Raw genomic sequence first — 19381 nt, 5'->3', positions numbered from 1 at the left:
CGGGTTCAGCTGACACGGTGGCACACGCCTGTGATCCTACCTACTCTGGAGGCTGAGGCAGAAGGATCGTAAGTCCCAGGCCAGCCTCAGTAATTCAGTGAGACCCGGTCTCAAAATAAAAAATAAAAAGAGCTGGGGATGTAACTCTGTGGTAAAGTACTCCTGCACCCAGTCCTCACTCAGTACCACAGAGGGAGAAAAGAAAGAAAACTTAGTTATTAAAAAAAAAAAAAAAAAAAAAAAGATTTAAAGGGCTGGGGGTGTCACGCGGTGGTAGAGCACCCTTGGATTTAGTCCCAGGACAGCATAGTGGCTTGCACCTGCCTGGCTGTGACTGCACAAGCCTGCCGGTTTCAGAGGCTGGGAATAATGATTGCTTTTCCCTGCGCTTTCTCCCTGCACCTGGTTCCTCTGCGTCCCCTAGAAATCTGGGGCAGGAGGCAGAAAGCTGCTCTGCTTCGAGAGCCCTGGGTGGTCCCCCAGGAGTTATTTCTTGTAGTCCAACCCAGTGTTACGTGTGAGGACACTGACCCCGAGCGGGCAGGTGACTTGCTGGCGGCTGCACAGCGAGTTTGGTGCAGAGCTGGAGTAGAGGCCTGCCACCTAATCCTGTGCCTGCTGTTTTTGCCTCCCGCATACTCGCTCCCGAGGATGGTACCACCAGAGGGCCCTTGCCTGAGATCTGGACCACTCTATGTGTCATCTAAACTGCTGTGCCAGAGTGCCTGGCATGTTTGTGAGCAGGGCTGGTATTGAGGTGGGCCAGTCCTTTAATCCTTCCTGTGGCAGCAGACTGCCCAACTGGCCAGGCTTGCCATGGCTGGCAGTCTCAGACTGCGTGAGCTGGGAATGTGCCGGTGCTGTTCCTTCCCATTCTTGGGTGACCCTCCAGAGCACGGGTTCCCCTGACTGGCATCACTGAGGTCTAGTCTACATGGAGGACAGAACATCCTACTGTAACAGCCAACTCTTAAAAACATTCACTGTGTGCCAGGCTCTGTCCTCAGATTAACTAACCTTCATGATAACCTCATGAGGCAGCCACTATTGCTATTTCCATTTTAGACACAAGAAAAATGGAGATCAGGAGGGTTAGTCACTTGTCCAAACAGACAGTCAGTAAGCAGCACGGCCAGAATCTGAGCCCAGCCCCTCTGCCACGCTATGGGTGGGTCCCTGGGCACTGCCTCGAGCTAACAGGGTGAATCCTACAGGTGCCCGTGTCAGTGGCTATGATGTCACCACAGATGCTCACCCCGCAGCAGATGCAGCAGATCCTGTCACCCCCACAGTTGCAGGCCTTGCTCCAGCAGCAGCAGGCCCTCATGCTGCAGCAGGTGAGTCTGGCCCCTGGGCAGTGGCCCTGCCCTTGGTCTCCCGCATCCCTCCCTGTTTGCTACCAACCTCACGGAGTGCCCAAACCCTGGCAGAAACCAGAGAGACTGCTCAGGCTAGGCTGGTCCGCATTCCTCCAGGGCAGCAGGGAGAGGCCAAAGGTCCAGTCTCAACGGCCCCTCACCCCACCCCCATACTCCTTTCCAGTATTCTGGCCCCACTTCTATCTCTGGAACTCCAATCAAGGGCAAAGTACTGGAACATCCTGGGCCCCTGTCCCTAGGACTGTTCAGGAGATCCACCAAGAGGTTGGGGGGTTCTCGACGGTGGGACACCTCCCCTCCCTGCCCACTCTCTCCCTACCCAAGTCCTGCTCCAGGACCCTCCAGGCTGACTAGAGAGAACAAATCTCCCCACACCAGGCTGTGCTTCTATGAGACGCCCCTACCCCGCGGGAGCCCGGGCTGGGGTTGCAGTTAGCAGTCCCTGCCAGGTAACCATCCCTTTGCTCCCCGCCAGCTGCAGGAATATTACAAGAAGCAGCAAGAGCAGCTGCACCTTCAGCTCCTCACCCAGCAGCAGGCTGGGAAACAGCAGCCCAAAGAGGTGAGAGGCTGCAGCAGGGCCCCTGTCGAGGCACTGGATGTACCCCTAGGAACCCCCACCCTTGTGCCTACAGCCAGCTCTCTTCTGCCCAGAGGCTGGCAGTCTGAAAGTGATCAGGAGATAATCACCTGGTAGGAATAGAAAAATCAGGAAAAAGTTAGGAGAAGGGATCCGTGGATGGGGGGGGGGGATCAAGGCAACGGCAGCCCACTCGCATGCCCCCATCCCCGTCCCCCTTCATTCCCTCTTCTTGCCTCGTGTGTTGCCTCGCACACACGGAGGTTGTATACCTTATTGTCCACGCTCAAGTCCAGCTGTGACATGGTCATGCCATCTTCCTGCCAACTTGTCTCTTGGTGCTTCTGTCCTTTCTAATGACGCCCTGCCCGGTGCACAGCCCCTGCCCCATCTATGCCACAGCACCTCCTGAGTTTCTGTGTCCTCCCCCATGTCCGAGACCTGTGCTTCCCTCCTGCTGACCAAACCACATCCCCAGGGTGACAGAAGCCTCTTCCCAGAAGGCTGCCCTGATGATGTCCAGGCCTTCTCCCAAACCCCCAGCGGCCCTCCAGGGTCTTGTAATTGCTGCCTGTCTGCCCTTAAACTTCTAGGCTGAGCTTATCCTCCTGTCTCCTTATCGAGGAGCCAACCCCCCACCCTCCCTTCCCTAGGGCAGGGAGGCAGGCAGACACTCTAGCCTCCAAAACACCCAGGACATGCTTGGCTCTGAGGGCTCAGAAGACTTGCTGACAGCCTGACTTGTCAGTGCCTGTGTGAAAACTCACGCGGGGTGGGAGGGGTGGGGGGAAGCGGGTGAGCTGCAGGTAGAGCCCGCGAGGCCCAGCACCCTGCTTCCCTGAGCCTGGCCTACCGGCCCGATCGTACCTATTGAGTCCCATGGGGCTGCTTGATTCTCTGTGTCTAAAAAGCAAGACACAGCTGGATCCAGGTATGGGGAGACAATCCCTCTCCCCAGCAGAAGGGGGACCCCAGGCATGTGGGAAGGGTGCCCTCTAGGCAGAAGTGGCCCCCACATCTGACCGGCCTATCTATCATGGTGATGAGGGCCCCCACCCCCAGGCACACAGCTGCCTTGTGAGCTGAGCTAGCAGCGGAGGAAGGAGGGGAAGGAGGGAGGGTGTCCTGCTGCTGCGTGTCTGGGTCTGGCTGTGTGTGTTTGCGCGCCTGCGTGCGTGCGTGCATGCGTGCGTGTGTTTACCGCGAGGAGGCATGCAGCCCTATGGAAGCTGGGCCGGGAGCAGAGAAGCTGCAGCTGCAGACGCCACCACGACAGCTCCAGGGGCTGACAGGCCCTGGGAGGGGGTGGCTGCAGGGTGGGGGCCAGACAGCACGCCTGAGGCCGCTGGCAACCCTCTCTGCCCGCCCCCTCGGGCACCCTCCCAGGCCCTGGGGAACAAGCAGCTGGCCTTCCAGCAGCAGCTCCTGCAGATGCAACAGTTGCAGCAGCAGCACCTACTCAACCTGCAGAGGCAGGGACTGGTCAGCCTGCAGCCCAGCCAAGCCTCGGGGCCCCTCCAGACCCTCCCGCAAGGTGAGTGCCCCCCAGCCCCGATCTCCCTGGACCCAGGGGCCGTACATGCTCCTGGGGCCCGGCCAGCCTCCCCTGTCTCTCCCACAGCAGCTGTGTGCCCGTCAGACCTGCCCCAGCTATGGAAGGGTGAGAGTGCCCCAGGGCAGCCTGCCGAGGACAGCGTCAAGCAGGAGGGGCTGGACCTCACTGGCACAGCTGCCACCGCTACCTCGTTCGCGGCCCCCCCCAAGGTGTCCCCCCCACTCTCTCACCACCCCCTGCCCAACGGACAGCCCACTGTGCTCACATCTCGGAGAGACAGGTAGGGGGCTGGGCCCTCAGGGCAGTGTGTTGGGGGCCTAGGGAGGGAGGGTTTAGGAGCCAGGGACCCCGGAGTTCACCCTCCATCCCAGGGCTTAGGAGATGGTGTGAGGCCCCTAGGAAGCCTGTAGTTGGACAGAAACCTCACCAGCAGGGGAACTGGTGCTGAGCTGGGCCCAGGGCTGCTGGGGTCTTTAGGGTCTCCAACCACCACTTCCCCTTCTCCCCCCCCAGCTCCTCGCACGAGGAAACCCCCGGATCCCACCCCCTCTACGGACATGGAGAGTGCAAGTGGCCAGGCTGTGAGACCCTGTGTGAAGACTTGGGCCAGTTTATCAAGTAGGTGGCACCCCGGCAGCCTTTCCCCAAAGGGCCCCTCAACCTCTGTCACAGAGCTTGCCCCCTTGGGGCCTTTGGTCACCAGCTGTCCTTGTCTCACTCCAGGGAACCTAGGTCCTCTCCCCCATAGAGCCCTGATCACCCCACCCATCTGTATTCCTAGGCTTGCAGCCTCCCCCACCCCTCCCTGGGGCACCAGCTGGGAGCATTTCTCTAGCTACCACCCTCCCCACAGCCTGGACAGTGATGGCCTGAGATGGGCTGAGGGCTGGGGACAGGCAGGGAGGGAGGTGGACAGGCGGCTGGCAGCAGGCGGCCAGCTGCCACAACCGTGCCAGGCTCTGTCACTGACTGATTAACTCCGCATCAGGGTCAAACAAATTGTTTTCACGCTTCGTCAGAGGTTTACTTAATTAGTTCATTTGCAATTAGATCTCTCTGTAGAGGGGGTTTTAGCAAAGACATCAAAGGAGGCTGATGAGAAGGCTTCTTCCGTTGCCCCCTTTTCCCACCCTTTTCTTTGTATCTCTTGGTCTGTCTGCTCTTCAGGCCGTGGTGGGCGGGATTGGCGGGTGACTGGGGAGGTGGGTAACTCTTTCTTCTCTGCGCCTCCTCCCCTGAAGACACCTCAACACAGAGCATGCCCTGGACGACCGGAGCACAGCCCAGTGCCGGGTGCAGATGCAGGTGGTGCAGCAGCTGGAGATCCAGGTGTGGCCCATGGGATGCAGGAGGGCCCCTGCCCACAGCACCTTCCAGGATAGGTCTCTAGAGTCTCATGGTCAAAGCCATGATCTTATTCTTTTTAGGTCCTAATTAACTGTGGTGAGAGTGAGGACAGCTGGATTCTGAGGGGTGAACCAAAATTGTGGGCATCTCTGCTAGGAAGTACAGAAGAGACTCAGGCTATGTAAAAATTAAAATGACGTGAACAGCTAGCACATCAGGCACCTGCTTTGTACCGAAGTAGCTCAAGGAGTCCTCCCAGCAACCTGTGTGGCGGGTACTGTGATTATTCCCAGCCACACAGTGAGCACACTCACGCACGAAAAACCAAAGTCACTTGCTGGTGCTCACTCAGCTGCTGGGTGACAGAGCCAGGTCTAGAACCAAGGCAGTCTGGCTTCCCACATTGAAGCTCTGGAGGACAGTTCTTAAGAGGTGACCCTGGACAGTCTGTCAATTAGCCAATCAATATTTACCCATTTTCCTCTGACTCCTAGCAGAGCGCCCTGCCTGGAGAGGGTAGTCATGAAAGATGCATTGAATTTATGAATGGGGTGAATGAACCATTCATTCATCCCTGCATCTCCATTCAGTACTCGAAGGTCCTCACACACAGGTGCCACGCACTAGGCACTTGGGTGTTGTTTAGCCAGTCTCTGGACTCTGCGTGCTGGTTTGACGAAGGCCCCCCAGTGTGCAGGGGTGGTGCTGAGTTCCAATGTGGGACACACGGGGCGGACTCTGACGGCTGTGGGCCAGAGGAGAAAGGGAAAGGCTTCACAGAGCTAGCAGCCCCTGGTCCTGGCCTTCGAGGTTGTGAATTGGCCAGAGGAGCCGAGAATTGCTGAGGCTTCTGGGAGCAGGGGACAGGGAGTCCAGATGCTGACTTGTGGAGGCTAGTCGGGGGAATAAGGGGCTCTTCAAGGAGTCTGGCGGAAGGTGGGATGGGAGGAGGAAGAGGAGCCCACTGCCTCCTGCTTGCCTCAGCCTCTCCACCTCTCCACAGCTTGCCAAGGAGAGCGAACGGCTGCAGGCCATGATGGCCCACCTGCACATGCGGCCCTCTGAGCCCAAGCCCTTCAGCCAGCCAGTGAGTGACTCTCCTATGGCTCCAGCCTCCTCCGGTCCCACCACAACCCCATGGGCCCTCAGGACCCCCAGGGGCTGGTTCTCAACCCCTCCCCATTGCTCACAGCTGAACCCGGTCCCTGGCTCCTCCTCATTCTCCAAGGTGACCGTCTCTGCAGACCCGTTCCCAGATGGTCTCGTGCACCCACCGACCTCGGCAGCCGCTCCTGTCACGCCCCTGAGGCCCCCTGGGCTGGGCTCTGCCTCCCTGCATAGCGGGGGTCCTGCCCGCAGGAGAAGCAGTGATAAGTTCTGCTCCCCCATCTCCTCAGGTGAGGGCAAGTGGGCTGTGGGGCCACTGCTGGGAAGGCTGCTTCCCTGGAGGCCCATCTGGCTACCTCCTCCTCTGCCTGTCTCCCCAGAGCTGGCCCAGAACCATGAGTTCTACAAAAATGCCGATGTCAGGCCTCCCTTCACCTATGCCTCTCTCATCCGCCAGGTGAGCTTGGGAGCAGAAGTAAGTCTGGGGAGCAGCACCCAGGCTGTGCCCAGGCCTCCCTATGCCCCAGGGAGGGAGTCCCAGCCCCTGGGGGCTCCTGGGCCAAGGAGTGGAGCTTCCCCCTGACCTGTGTCCTCCCTCACTGCATGGTCTGCAGGCCCGCAGCCTGCATGGGTGTGTCTCTGGGGGCACACACTGTCGTTCGTGTGCTCATTTCGATATGCACGCTCAGGTGGCCCTGTCTGCTTTCTCTCCTCAGCTCCGCCTTGCGGGTATCCTTGGGTTCCCTCTCTGTCAGTGTTCACACAACGTTCACCCTCACACACGAGCACTCATAGACACTGATGTCTCTCCCTCAGGCACACCCAGCCTCACACGTATTCTCACACATGCCCTCCGTGCTCAGGGTGCCCTGTGCCCACAGATTGAATTCCAAACAGTCCCCAACCCATGGCCGTGGTCCCAAGCACACTGCTTTCTAGGAAGCACAGAGCTGTGTCCTTCCAAGGCCCAGACTGAGGGCCCCTTGGCTTTTTCCTTGCCTGCAGGCCATTCTGGAAACCCCAGATAGGCAGCTGACCCTCAACGAGATCTACAACTGGTTCACAAGGATGTTCGCCTATTTCCGCAGGAACACTGCCACCTGGAAGGTGAGGCACGCCCCGCCCCTGCCCCGCCCCCATTGCCCTTGGACATCAGCAATTAGTTCTGTTGAAATGGCCCAGCAGGATCCAGGCAGCACCATAGGCCCTCTCTCCACCTCAGTAGGAGCTGCGAATTCAATTCCTCCCTTTGGGAAGAAATCCTTCCTGTGACCTCCCCAAAGACTTCAGCCCCATGAGGTCAGGCCTCAGGACTTGGTGATGCCCAAGCTTGGTATTCAGAGGCCCTAGGTGTCTGGATATCCTGGGTACAACCACCTGTTCTGAAGACAGCTTATGTAGCATGTGGTAGGGTAAGCGGGCCTGGCCACGGTGGACCAAGGCTCGTGGACTGTATACCGGGAGACAGGCACTCGCACACTCCCCCGTCTCTGCCTCCAGTGACAGGGAGATAATTGTCTATATCCAATTAGTTACTTCAACACCTTCAACCAGAGAGTTTTCCTGGGGGACCAGAGGAAGACAAGAGGGGGACCCTAGAAAAATGGAACACAAATATGTAGGCTAGGGCGCTAAGGCATTTATTTATTTATTTTTTGCTAAAATAAGATGTATACGCATGCATGTGTCTGTGTGTGTGTGTGTGTGTGTGTGTGTGTGTGTGCCGCTCATGCAGCAGGGTGGGAGGGTGACATCTAAATTGGGATGGCGTAGAGGGAAGGAGGAGGAAGTGTTGGCCCCTGTGGGAAGGTTGGAGGGGGTCCACATCTCAGAACCTTAATTGGATCCCTGGCTCTTGAGTCCCCCTGCTGACTAGTGCAGGAACTGCAGTTAAGCAGGCTACCTCCCCCATTGTCACCACGTTTCAACAAGTGTTACTGAGGCCTCCCTCCTTACCAGCAGCCCAGCCCCAGGTGGGGTCTGCCCTGGGAGTATACTGAGTGCAGCTGGAGGGACTGCTTCCTGGTTTCTGTAGCCTCATGCCTAACTCCCAAAGCTTGGAAGTGAGGCTGTTCTGATTGGCTATGAGTGATGTCATTTCCTGCCAACCACAGTTCTGCCCTCTTTCTAAGCCATCATGGCCTTCTTGGGACTACCTAGTCCTGTCTCCAGCTTCCAGGCCAGATCAGATACCAGGTTTTAGAAGTGACAGAGTCCAGTACAAATGTCAGGGATCATTACAATTATCTAATGTTCACTTTAATATTTTACATTCTAATACTTTGCTCTTAGGAGCAGCAATGTAGAGCCTCATTTCCATAAGACAGCAACCCCCCTGAAGACAGCGTACTATCCACCACCACCACCACCACTACCACCTCAGTCTCTCTCACCTGCCCCTCTTCACTGCAATTTTCTACTTCTGGCTTCTGTTGTAGTCAAAAGGAACTGGCTTAGTTGACTTCATTAAACTAACTACTCAGTGACCATCCTGAAGCCACCCCTCCCCTATATTCCAAACCGACCACCTTGGACTGGTTGTGCAGCCTGGTCTTCACCTCCATTTCCCACACCTAGTGGGGGTCCTAGTATGAAGCTGGCTGGGCTGGGGGAAAGTGAATGGCTGAGTGAGTGACCTTCCTAATTAGCAGTGCTCTGCCGTGCTGCCTCCACCACCTGAGGACACTGCATGGCCAGCACCTTCCTATAGCAGAGCAGAATCCGTCTCAGCTTCAGGTCTACTTTGACCATCGGGGTTTTGATTCTAAGCCATGCTTCATTCATGTTTCTTGAGAAATATGCCCTGTCTGTACTCGACTCTTTTTCTGTGCCTTTTCTACTTTCTACCTATTTATTGGCCCCTCGAGGTCCTTCCGCTTCCCCCACTAAATGATTTTTGACTTCCTTCTTTCCATCTTCCTTTACCCTTCCCAGCCCCTACCTTGAGATGCTATCTACTTCAGACTAGGGCAGAAGGGTTGGGAGCCGGTGTGGGCCAGGCCAGCTGCTGTTCATACGGGGACAGAGCGACCATCTGCCAGGCTGATGGTCCTCGCTGGCCCTCCCCGTGTCCATCCCCTCCCAGGGCCCATGTTGTGGGCCCATCCTTTTGTTTACGCAGCCCCCGCCAGACCCCTTAAATTGCCGTTAATGTTTCAGCGTAACGAATTAGTCTCTCATCACGAATCAGGCTTCGAAATGAGGGAAAAAAGCCCCGGTGAGGCCATCCTCGGAAATTGGGGTCATTCTCATTTGCAAAGCGGAGGATCGGAGCCCCGTAATGCGGGCAAATTTATTCCGAGGCAGGAGCCCCGGCGTGATTAGGCCCTTTGTAATTATCGCTCCAAGAGATTCCACTCCAGCCGCCCGCCTCCCTCGTGGATTAGCAAGCGAGTCGGAAAAATACACAGGATTTAATTAGAGGCAAATTAAAATTGGTAATGAAATCGGGCCAGTTGCAAGTGGCAAGAGTTGGAAGGGAGAGAGGGGAGGGGGTCTCCAGGGGCCCGGGCTGCCCGCCATGCCCGCTTTCTTCCCCGGTTAGAAATGTAAAGAGGAGACAGGAATGGGGTGGGGGGGGAGGACAAGGGATGGGGACAGGGACGAAGGCAGGGATGGTGATGGCTGGGGGCTACCAGTGGGGGACAGAAAAGCATAGCGGAGAGCATAGGGATAGGACAGAGGGCCATGGATGCGGGGCAGCAGGTGTGGGGGGGAAGAGCCTAGTACCCCATCCTCACCAAGCGTCCTACAAACCAGGTGACCTCAATTCCTGAAGCTACCCTGCCAGGGGGAGGGGGAGCAACAGGGTGACTCGTCCCTTCCCCGTTCCCTCCTGCTTTAGGCAACTACTTAGGCACACTACTCTTCTTCCTCCTGGCTTGTTTATTTCCACAAGTGTGTATTAGGCCTCTATTGCCCGCCTCCTGCTCTCAATGAAGAAGGCACGGCCCCCACACTCCTAGGGCCCGAGAGGGCAGCAGTGAGGTTCATGAGTTATTTCCAAAACTTGTAAAAGCTGAGCACAAGTTCCACATGTGCCCGACACGACCACGCTCATCAGAAGCTGGGCATAGGGCTCCGTGTGCCTCTGGGGGGTGATGATTGGGAAGATGAATTATTAATACCTAGATATCATATAGTCCATAGACAGAATCTTCCTAAACGTGGCAGGGAGAGGGGGAGGTACTCAAAGGCTGTCCATGGTGAGCAAGCTGGGAGTCCACTTTCTGACTGGCCCTGCTCCTGCCCGGCCCTTCTCCTCCCTGTCCCTGACCTGGGACAGGGGACTGCTGGGCCTGGGAGGTAGAACTGGACCAGATGCCTGTGTGGGCTTACCTGAGTGGAGGAGGGCCCAGCAACTGCCTCAACCCCTCCTCACTGCACCCCCAGAATGCCGTGCGCCACAACCTCAGCCTGCACAAGTGCTTCGTCCGCGTGGAGAACGTCAAGGGTGCTGTGTGGACCGTGGACGAGCGGGAGTACCAGAAGCGGAGACCACCAAAGATGACAGGGTATGTGGGCCAGGCCTGGGTGGGCCACACCTGCCCTGGGCATGAGCCAGGTCACCCCAAGGCTCTCCAGGGGGCCGGCTAGGGGAAGCAGGGAGAGCAAAGGCGTGAAGGAGTCCAGTGCTGAAAGAGGGACAGCTGGAATCAGAAGGTGGGCATTTACATCTTTTTCTACCCCCAGTTCTGACTGAGGGGAAGTTAGGGGACCTAGTACCAGAGAGAGACAGAGCCCAAACTAGCCACAATGAGATCTGGGTTGTAGGCATCTGCTGTCCCCAGGGTCCACACTCCCCTACTCATCATGGGATGAGCCAACCTCTGAGACCCCTGGGCCCCCCTCTTTATTTGGCAGGGGAGAAAGGCAGAGAGCAAAGGGCTAGCAGCAGGTCACACAGTACTGTAAATGGAACTTGAGGAGCCCAGAGAGGATCCAGACCTCCGTCTTGTCCTCCCTCATGGCACCTTTCTCCTGACCCTGGGCATCCCCCGCTCAGCCTACCTCTTCCTGTGCTTCTTGGGCCAGGGGCCCCGGGTCAGGCAAGTAGGTCAGGAGAGCGAGACCTGAAGCAAGTTAGAAGAATCCTTCTGTAGTGCCCCTTCCCCTCCAGGATTCCTTCTCCCCAGGCAGTTGGGTGGCATCCAGGAGAAGCCATCTCCCACAGACCCGTCTCTACGCTGTTTACTGCCATGTCTCATTACCAACTTGGAATAAGAAGACCTGGGTTCAGGGTTAGGCCCAGATTACACCTGTAATCCCAGCAGCTCAGGAGGCTGAGGCAGGAGAATTGCAAGTTCAAGGCCAACCTCAGCAATTTAGTGAGGCCCTAAGCAACTCAACTCAACTCAACTGAATAATACACAATAAAGCACTGGGGATGTGGCTCAGTGGTTAAGCATACCCTGGGTTCAATCCCGGTACCAAAGGGAAAAAAAAAAAGACCTGGGTTCAAATTGCACCTCTGTGTCTGATCAGCTGTGTGATCTTGAACCAGTTTTTTAAAATCTCTGAGACGTTTTGTAAATAGGGTCATCATGGTGGTAGAGAGGCAGCCTTGAACCATTGCTTTCTCCCAACACTTTCTGGTATTTAAAAAAAAAAAAAAAAAAAAGAGGCTTTTGTATGGAGTACCCAGGGACAAGCTGAGCAAATGACTTATTGCATAGTCCCAGAATTCAGGATGGCAAGAAAGTGTGGATTTTGCAGACATGGAACTCTGGAAGATACAGCTCAGGCTTTTGTCAAACGTTAGAAAATGCAAGGCAGAGAGAAAAAAGGCTGGGGTGGCCTGATGTGGAGACACGTAGGGGGATCCTGCTTCCCCTTACTAGTCCTGAGACTTTGGACAGGTGCCCGTGCCCCTGTGGGGGCTAAGCCCCTAGGCAGGGGCTGTGGCTGCCCAGGGCCTGGTGAGTTTCAGGACTGCCTGATAAGAACACAGCAGGCCTCAGCAGACAGGTTGATCCTGCTGTGACCTCCCGGGAAATGAAGGGACAGTCCCTGGCACACCACAAACCCTCCGGATCCGGAGAAGGCGTGAGTAGGGAGAAGGCGTGAGTAGGGAGAAGGCGTGAGTAGGGAGAAGGCGTGAGTAGGGAGAAGGCGTGAGTAGGGAGCCGAGTGAGCCGGTCTGCCTTCTCTCCCCCAGGAGCCCCACCCTGGTGAAGAACATGATCTCTGGCCTCAGTTACGGAGCACTTAATGCCAGCTACCAGGTGACTGGGCCACTCCAGCCCACCCAGCTCCCTTCTCCTCACCCCTGACTTGCCCCGGCCTCAGCTGGCCCTCTGCAGAGGGCCCACGGGAGGAGGGGACTGGCTTCCTGGAGCCGCTGACACGGCTCAATCCTGTTCGCTCCAGGCTGCCCTGGCCGAGAGCAGCTTCCCCCTCCTCAACAGCCCTGGAATGCTGAACCCCGGCTCTGCCAGCAGCCTCCTGCCCCTCAGCCATGACGACGTGGGTGCCCCCGTGGAACCGCTGCCCACCAATGGCAGCAGCAGCCCCCCTCGCCTCTCCCCGCCCCAGTACAGGTGAGCAGAGAACTACCGGGACATCAGACCTCGGGCATCTCGGGCCCTGGGAAAGACCTTGGGGGCTCCCCACTGTGCCCGAGGTTTGGGTGCGTGAGGGAAGACAGGATGAGGGGAAGCCTGTCCAGCTCATCTCTTCTGCCCCTAGCCACCAAGTGCAGGTGAAAGAGGAGCCGGCTGAGGCGGAGGAAGACAGGCGACCTGGGCCCCCACTGGGTCCCCCCAACCCCAGCACTGTGGGGCCTCCAGAAGACAGGGACCTGGAGGAGGAGCTGCCGGGAGAGGAGCTGTCCTAAGGGCCTGGAGGGGCAGGCAGGGCAGCGGGGAGACCCCTCCGGCCCAGAAACCCGGCCCCACCTACCCCCTCTCCACAGCCCCTCAAACCTGAAGGCACTTCCAGGACTCAGATGGGGAGGCCTGGGCCAGCACCTCCCACTGCGACCTGACTGACAAACGCTTGGGGGCAGGATGGTCCCTGCCCCCAAGGGGACACCGAACCCCTGGTCTGGGACCGGCAAAGGACACGGAGGGCCCAGACCCCTCTCAGACCCTCCCCTACATCTGAACACCACCTCCCCCAACCACCAGCAGCAGCAGGGCCCTTGTCCCCCACCGGCTCCCCCTACAGGGCCCCTCAGCGCCATGGAGACCCGCAGGCGGGGCTAAGCCACCCTCTCCAGCCCTGGCCGCACCTGGCCAGAGGCCCTCCCTAGTTTGTGCTTCCTTCCACCTTCTTTTCCGTACTGTGAAGAAATAACTCTCCAGCTCCAGCTCCTAGCCCTGCCCTGGCCCTGGCGGGGGAATGAAATTTCCCACCACCTGCAAGAAACCAGCCCTTGGGCTGTTGGGATGGACCAGTGCGTGCCCAGTGGGGGTCTGTGCCAGCGGGGCCTCCCGGCTCCAGCCCTCCCCCCACCTGAGGCCAGGTCCAGGCCCAACAGCCTCCTGCCCCACTTTTGCTGGGTGCCCCTCCAGTGCCCCGCACCAGTGCCCGCCACCTCCTGCAGAGGCTGTGCCGGTGGACTCCTGCAGGTGAAGCCCAGCTGCCCGGGCCTGCTGGGGCCTGACAGTGCCCACTACTAGGAAGCATGGGGCAGTGGAAGGGGAGGCTGGCCCCAGCCTCCCCTCCCGCCTGCACCCCGCTGCAGTCCTCCCCCTCCCTCAGCGCCCCTTCCCCATCCCCCCAGTTAAACGGATGACCAAAGACCTTTCTTATGCCGGAAGCAAAAACCAAAACTTTTTGTTGGCTTTTTCCTTTGTCGCCTCCCAACACCCTGCTCTCCCAGCTCCCGCCCTGGCCCCAGGCTGGAAGCCCTCCCTTCACTTAAGTTATTGTTTTAAACCAAAGTTTACAGTGTCTGTTGGTGGCAAGACCCTCTCCCTCCACCCCTGCCCGAGGACCCTGGGACCTGGCCCTCTTGCCTACTCTCTGCTCTTTCCCTGCCTGGAGGAAGGAGAGAAGGCAGAGGGGAGGCCGTGAGCACTAGAGCCCTGGTCCCCAAATCTGGGCTGCTTCCTGAGGGCTCTCCATATCCCTCTCTAGGACCAAGTCCCCATCACGCTGGGAGTGTGGATTCCAGCAAAAACGCTGGAAAAGTGAGACTCTCCACAGACCCCCTATGGGGGACCCCAACTTAAGGCCAAGGACAGGGTGTGTCGGGTGCTCAGAACACCCCGGCCAGGCCCCTTTGCTGAGAAGACTCCTTGGATATTTCCCAAGAAACCCCAACATACCCCATCACAAGCGACCCCTCCTGAGAGGCAGGGGCCCTCCCCCTCCCCCATGTGTCCCCACCTGTGTTCCGTGTGACCAGCACAGAAATATTAAACGTCCTCTATTCACCGGGCCCTGTGTGTGTCAGCCAGGGGAGAGGGGAGGGGTGTCAAGTTGGAAGGCTGCTGTGGGAGCAGGCGGGCCGAGCGGGCGGCACGTGGGCGTGTGCCCCAGACCAGGGTGTCTGGTTCCTCTGCTCCTGGCCCCTCCACGCTTAGGCGGGCCTCTCCTCTCCCTAGGTCCCAGCACCCCCACCCATTTTTTCACAGGTTTGGAATCCAAGTTTCTGCTGAGTGTCCTCAGCCAGGGAGTTGGTCTGTTCCTGGGCTGGGGGGAGGGGGGTGGCTGCAGGGCTCCTCTACCTTGGCCTCCACCCTTCGAGACACCCCGTCCCCATGCCTTGGGGCCTTTCAGGGCCCATCGTCCTTGTCTTAGTGCTCGCACAGGTGAGGTAGCACCTGGGCCAGGCTGGGGATGGCGCTCTGGTGGTTGGAAAGGGGATTATTCAGACTCCCAAAGAGGCCCTGGTCGGTCAGGGGAGGAAAAGGAGAGAGGAGGCAGCCCGGGCTGTTGCACCAGAGAGGGGCTGGCACCTCCCGGGCCTATGGCCCGAGGCCCAGCTGGGTCCCCTTCCATGTCAGAGCCTGGTTCCTCCCACCTTCCTAGGCCTTGGACTGTCTCACAGGGCTCACCTGCTGGGTCCCTTCTTCCATTGCCAAGGTCACCTTCTAGACAATCCCTCCTCCGGCCTCAGGGGCAGGCCCAGGAAGGAAGTGCATCTGGGGTGGGGGGGGGGTTGTTGAGAAAGCACCAGAACTGGGATGGATCACCCTTTCCACGGATTCCTCCCAAACTGCGGGAGCTTTGCCGAAGCCACATTTAAGGAGAAAGCCGGCAGGACCCGGAGGTGCAGTCTGCTGGCTTCTGTCCTGCTCTGGCCAGCCTGTGTCCTTTTCCACCGTGGTTACTTCCTCCTGTCTGGCTCACTGTGGCCTCCCTCATCCCCATGGCCTCTGCTCCTCCCCACCCCAGAGCTCAACACACTTTCACAGAGCCTGGGGTGAATTCCTGGTCCCTCCTTGGCACCTGGAGAGGGGCTGGGGGGCTCAGCTTGGAGTCTCAGTTTCCCTGCCCTCTGCCCACAGTCTGTCCCCCAGACACCGTATGAAGTAGCACTGCTGTGTATTATAATCTGCCCTCCTGGCCCTCCCTGGAGGCCGCGGGGCCCTGTACAACAGAATGTAGCTGCATGTAATCTGTGGACACGGCATTCTCTACAATGCAATAAAACAATTACCCTTGACTTTGCTGCGGCCGCTTCCCCTCCCCCTCCCAGCTGAGACCCACCAGCCACCTCTGGCTCCAAAAGCCTCTGAGGATCCAGAGGTGTTGACTGCCAAGCACCCAACTGGCTCCCTTACCCTGCCGCTGGGAGCAGAGTCTGTTCTGCAGGCTGGTCCCAGGGGACTCCTTCCTACTCCAGACTCCAGACAAGATGGCACCCAGCCTCACTGGACAGTACCCCTGGCAGAGCTTCAGTTTCAACTAGAGTCCTTTACCTTTTCTCCCTCCAACAGAGCTATGGTAAAAGTCTGGTCAGTTTGCTGGGAGGTAGAAGGAAGAACTATCTCTGCACTGGCAGAGAATGAGGTCTTGCAACGTTAGAAACGGGCTGGCGCACACTTGTAATCCCCATGACTTGGGAGGCTGAGGCAGGAGGATTCCAAGTTCGAGGCCAGCCTCAGCAACTCAGTGAGACCCTGTCTTAAAATTTAAAAAAGAAAGAAAGCTAAAGTGTGACTCATTGGTAGAGCATTTGTCCAGCATGAGTCAGCCCCGGGTTCAATTCCTAGTAAGGCAAAAAAAAAAAAAAAAGAAGGAAGGAAGAAATAGGAGGCTAGACACAGTGGCACACACCTGGAATCCCAGCAAATTGGGAGACTGAAACAGGAGGATCACAAGTTCAAGGCCAGTCTCAGCAACTTACTGAGACCTTGTTTAAAAATAAAAAGGACTGGAGATATAGCTCAGTGTTTGGTTAAGTGCCCCTGGTTTCAATCCCAGGTACCAAAAGAAAAAAGAAAGAAAGAAAAGAAATAGGAGACTGCCCACTCCTATAATCTCAGCTAATCAGGAAACCAAGGCAGGAAGATGTCAAGCAAGTTTAAGGTCAGCCTATGTAAGTTAGTGAGACCCTGTCTCAAAATAAATTAAAATAAAAATGGCTGGGGATGTAGCCCAATGGTAGAGTACCCTGGGTTCAATCCCCAGTATGGCAAAAATATATTCATTACATTTTTAAAATAAGAAAAAAGAAATAGGAGGCTGCCCTGGATCACCACCTTCTGGGTGCATGTACCTTATAGACTCAATAACTAATTTTCCTACTGATCTTCCCACATGGGGCAGCACCCCCACAACACACACACACCATTATTACCTTCTAAGTAGGAACCAACTCCTCTGCCGGTCCCTCAATCACATTTGGTTCTCAGGAAGTCCTGCATGCTGTCTAGCTTCTCTCTGGTCTTATCCTTATTCCCTGAAGGGGGAGCTATGTTTGGAATACGTTCTCAGGCTGGCAACAAAGAGAATTACTCCAAGCTGGACGTTTTAAGGGCTCTGCGCAGGCAGATCTCTCCCTTGCACTCAAGACGCTTCGCTTGCCACCCCTGCCCAAGGTCTTTTGCCAAGGGCCAGCAGAGGGCGCTGTAGACAAGGCAGACCTGCTCCTCGGGACCAACTTGTGCTTTGGAGGAGGGGCGGGGCTCACCAGCTCCCGCCGCACAGCCCCGGGCTTCGCCCAAGGCTGAAAAGTGTTCGTTTTGCTGTTTGGAGCTTGCCAGGTCCTTCCAACCGTGACCCTTGAAACATCCTGCAGAAAAACGGGAGGAGGCAAGAGGGAGGAAGAGAGTGAGTGGAAAAGAAGAGAGCTTTGGAGCCAAGCAGTGAAGGGCTCAAATATTTTTAATAGTAGTAATAAATATCAACACTTAATGTGCTCTTATTATATGCCAAACATTCTTCTAGAAGCTCTGTATTTCATTAAATACAACAACAACTCTGAATTAGATACAATGATTATCCCCATTTTACAGATGAGGAAACTGAGACAGGAAATCAAAGAGGCGAACAGGTAAAGCATTGAGAAGGAGGAATCGGTCGCAGTGGGGAAAGGTAAGAGGGAAGCTGGAGGCTCTATGGCTTCGTCCCAGCTTCCTAGTGACACTGTTGACTTTGACATTCCCCCTCCACCTCCACTGCTTCTCTGGAGACTCCCAGTGGGGAAACTGATGAACAGCCGCAGAAATTCAGCCCTGGCTCGGCCCTGGCTGCAGAGTGCCCAGTCTCCGTCCTTCCCTAGGTAGCAGGAGGTAAATTTGAGCTTGGAACAATCACCAAAGGACAGAGTGAACCGGAGAAAGAGACTGAAACACCCTATAAAAATAATCACTCGGGGGCCTCCTGATGGAGCAGCCAGCCAGGCCCGTGAAGACAGAGAGGCCATTGTTGAGGTGGGACTGCACTAGGACCACCCCCACACACTCACACCCACACCCCTGAGCACGCCAAGACACACCCATGCCACACCCGTGCCAGGTCCGTTTATGTCAAGAGGTCCCTTCCATGTTTAACCGTCTTCGGGTGATGAGTCCATGAACAGCCAGCCTGGCGGGGACCGCGCCTCACCGAGATCACAGGGACACCCCATCACTCAGGTCCCGGGACCCCTCCACTGGCCTGGGTCAAAAGTTTAGAAAAACAGCCCCTTCCCAGAAGGTGGTCCTGCTGGCAGCCTGGCTGAGGGGCCCTGTGTCCTGGCTGGGGGTCGCCAGGTGGGCCTTAGAGGGCTGGCCACCTTCAGGAGGCAGCCAGGTGAACCTGGGCTCGGGGGACAGTGCTGAGGGGCGTTGGCAGTCAGCACCCGGGGTTTCTGGCCTGGCCTTCCTGCTCCTGTTCTGGGACGTAGTATTCATGCACATCAGGAAGGGCTGGTGGTCACCAGAGGATACAGGACAGGTCTCTGGTCTCAGGGAACCCGTTCTCTTGAGTCCAGGGCCCCAAGGGAGTAAGTCCAGGCCCTGCAGGAGTTGGCCACCCCGCCTCTGCGCCCCAGCAGCCAGCTCTGTGGCCTTGGGAAGCTTCCACAATGGCTGTTAATAGCATGTCGTCTTGAATGTCCATTACCACACAGGCTTGGAGGTCCAAGTGCTCGTTGGGGACCCAGGTGTCCGAAGACTCTTTGGAAGAGCCCTGTAGCTAAGAAGGGAACATTTGCGTTGGAAAAGGGGAGAGGCCTGCAGAGGGGCCGAGGTGGGGCTTGGGGAAGTTCATGTGGGAGAACAAGTGGTGGACCCCAAGTGGGGAGGCAGAGGCAAGGAGGCCTGTGGGTGCCAACAACCTGGCCCCCTCTGACCTTACCAGCCCACACTTGCGTCCTTGGACCAGGTCTTGGGTAAGTGAATGGAGCGCAGTTCCTTCCCTATAAAGCAGTGTTAAGAGTCTCTCAGTACTAACCAGGCAGGGAGGTGCGTACCTGTGATCCCAGTCGCTCAGGAGGCTCAGGCAGGAGGATCACATGTTTGAGGCCAGCCTCAGAAATATAACAAGGTTCTAAGCAACTTAGTGAGACCCTGTCTAAAACTAAAAATAAAGAAGGCTGGGATGTGGCTCAGTGCTTAAGCGCCCACGGATTCAATCTCCCTACCCCCTACCAAAAAATAAATCTCTGACTAATCAGAAGATTAAGGGGAGAATTATGTGGAAGTGTGGGTACTGATGATGCTATTAACAGCTAAAAGACTCGGCCTGTGTCATATTGAGGAGTTTGCATTCAGAGGGGGATCCTGTACTTCAGTACACAGGGAAGAGGCACATCAGTGGGGCCACCACCATGCTCTGTGGCCTTCAGAGGTAGTCAGAGTGGCTTCCTGGAGGAGATAAGGCTGATGGGGAACCTCAGTGGGAAGATTAGAATTGGCAGAAGAGCTCCCCAAAGGGCGGCACAAAACAGAGAGAAGCCCAGAGTGGGACTGGGTAGGATCTTGGGGACACCCAGGGAGGCAAGGGAGGCTGGAGTCCTGAGAGATGATACTGGAA

At 56.9% G+C, this 19381-nt stretch overlaps 1 protein-coding gene across 7 annotated transcripts in view; it reads left to right on the top strand.

The window, feature by feature from the left end:
- FOXP4 (forkhead box P4) overlaps nucleotides 1-14354 on the top strand; it is a 49643-nt gene extending 35289 nt beyond the window's left edge. For 2 of the 7 annotated variants that reach the window (XM_079147770.1, XM_079147766.1), the window contains 14 exons: nucleotides 1215-1337; nucleotides 1855-1941; nucleotides 3346-3493; nucleotides 3581-3794; nucleotides 4028-4132; nucleotides 4756-4843; nucleotides 5865-5948; nucleotides 6090-6258; nucleotides 6349-6425; nucleotides 6974-7075; nucleotides 10361-10482; nucleotides 12126-12192; nucleotides 12338-12507; nucleotides 12656-14354. In XM_079147770.1, the coding sequence (XP_079003896.1) occupies nucleotides 1215-1337; nucleotides 1855-1941; nucleotides 3346-3493; nucleotides 3581-3794; nucleotides 4028-4132; nucleotides 4756-4843; nucleotides 5865-5948; nucleotides 6090-6258; nucleotides 6349-6425; nucleotides 6974-7075; nucleotides 10361-10482; nucleotides 12126-12192; nucleotides 12338-12507; nucleotides 12656-12803 (1704 nt within the window). In that variant the 3' untranslated portion in view covers nucleotides 12804-14354. Of the gene's footprint in view, nucleotides 1-1214; nucleotides 1338-1854; nucleotides 1942-3345; nucleotides 3494-3580; nucleotides 3795-4027; nucleotides 4133-4755; nucleotides 4844-5864; nucleotides 5949-6053; nucleotides 6259-6348; nucleotides 6426-6973; nucleotides 7076-10360; nucleotides 10483-12125; nucleotides 12193-12337; nucleotides 12508-12635 lie in introns of all 7 variants that reach the window. The other 5 variants (XM_079147768.1, XM_079147764.1, XM_079147767.1 and 2 more) reach the window with 4 other exon arrangements.
- The last annotated feature ends 5027 nt before the right edge of the window (nucleotides 14355-19381 follow it).

This window comes from Sciurus vulgaris, assembly GCF_902686455.1.
Source record: "Sciurus vulgaris genome assembly, chromosome: 7".
Taxonomy (NCBI): Eukaryota; Metazoa; Chordata; class Mammalia; order Rodentia; family Sciuridae; genus Sciurus; species Sciurus vulgaris.
Note: the sequence above shows the minus strand (reverse complement) of the source record. Positions and strands in the feature narration are given on the sequence as shown.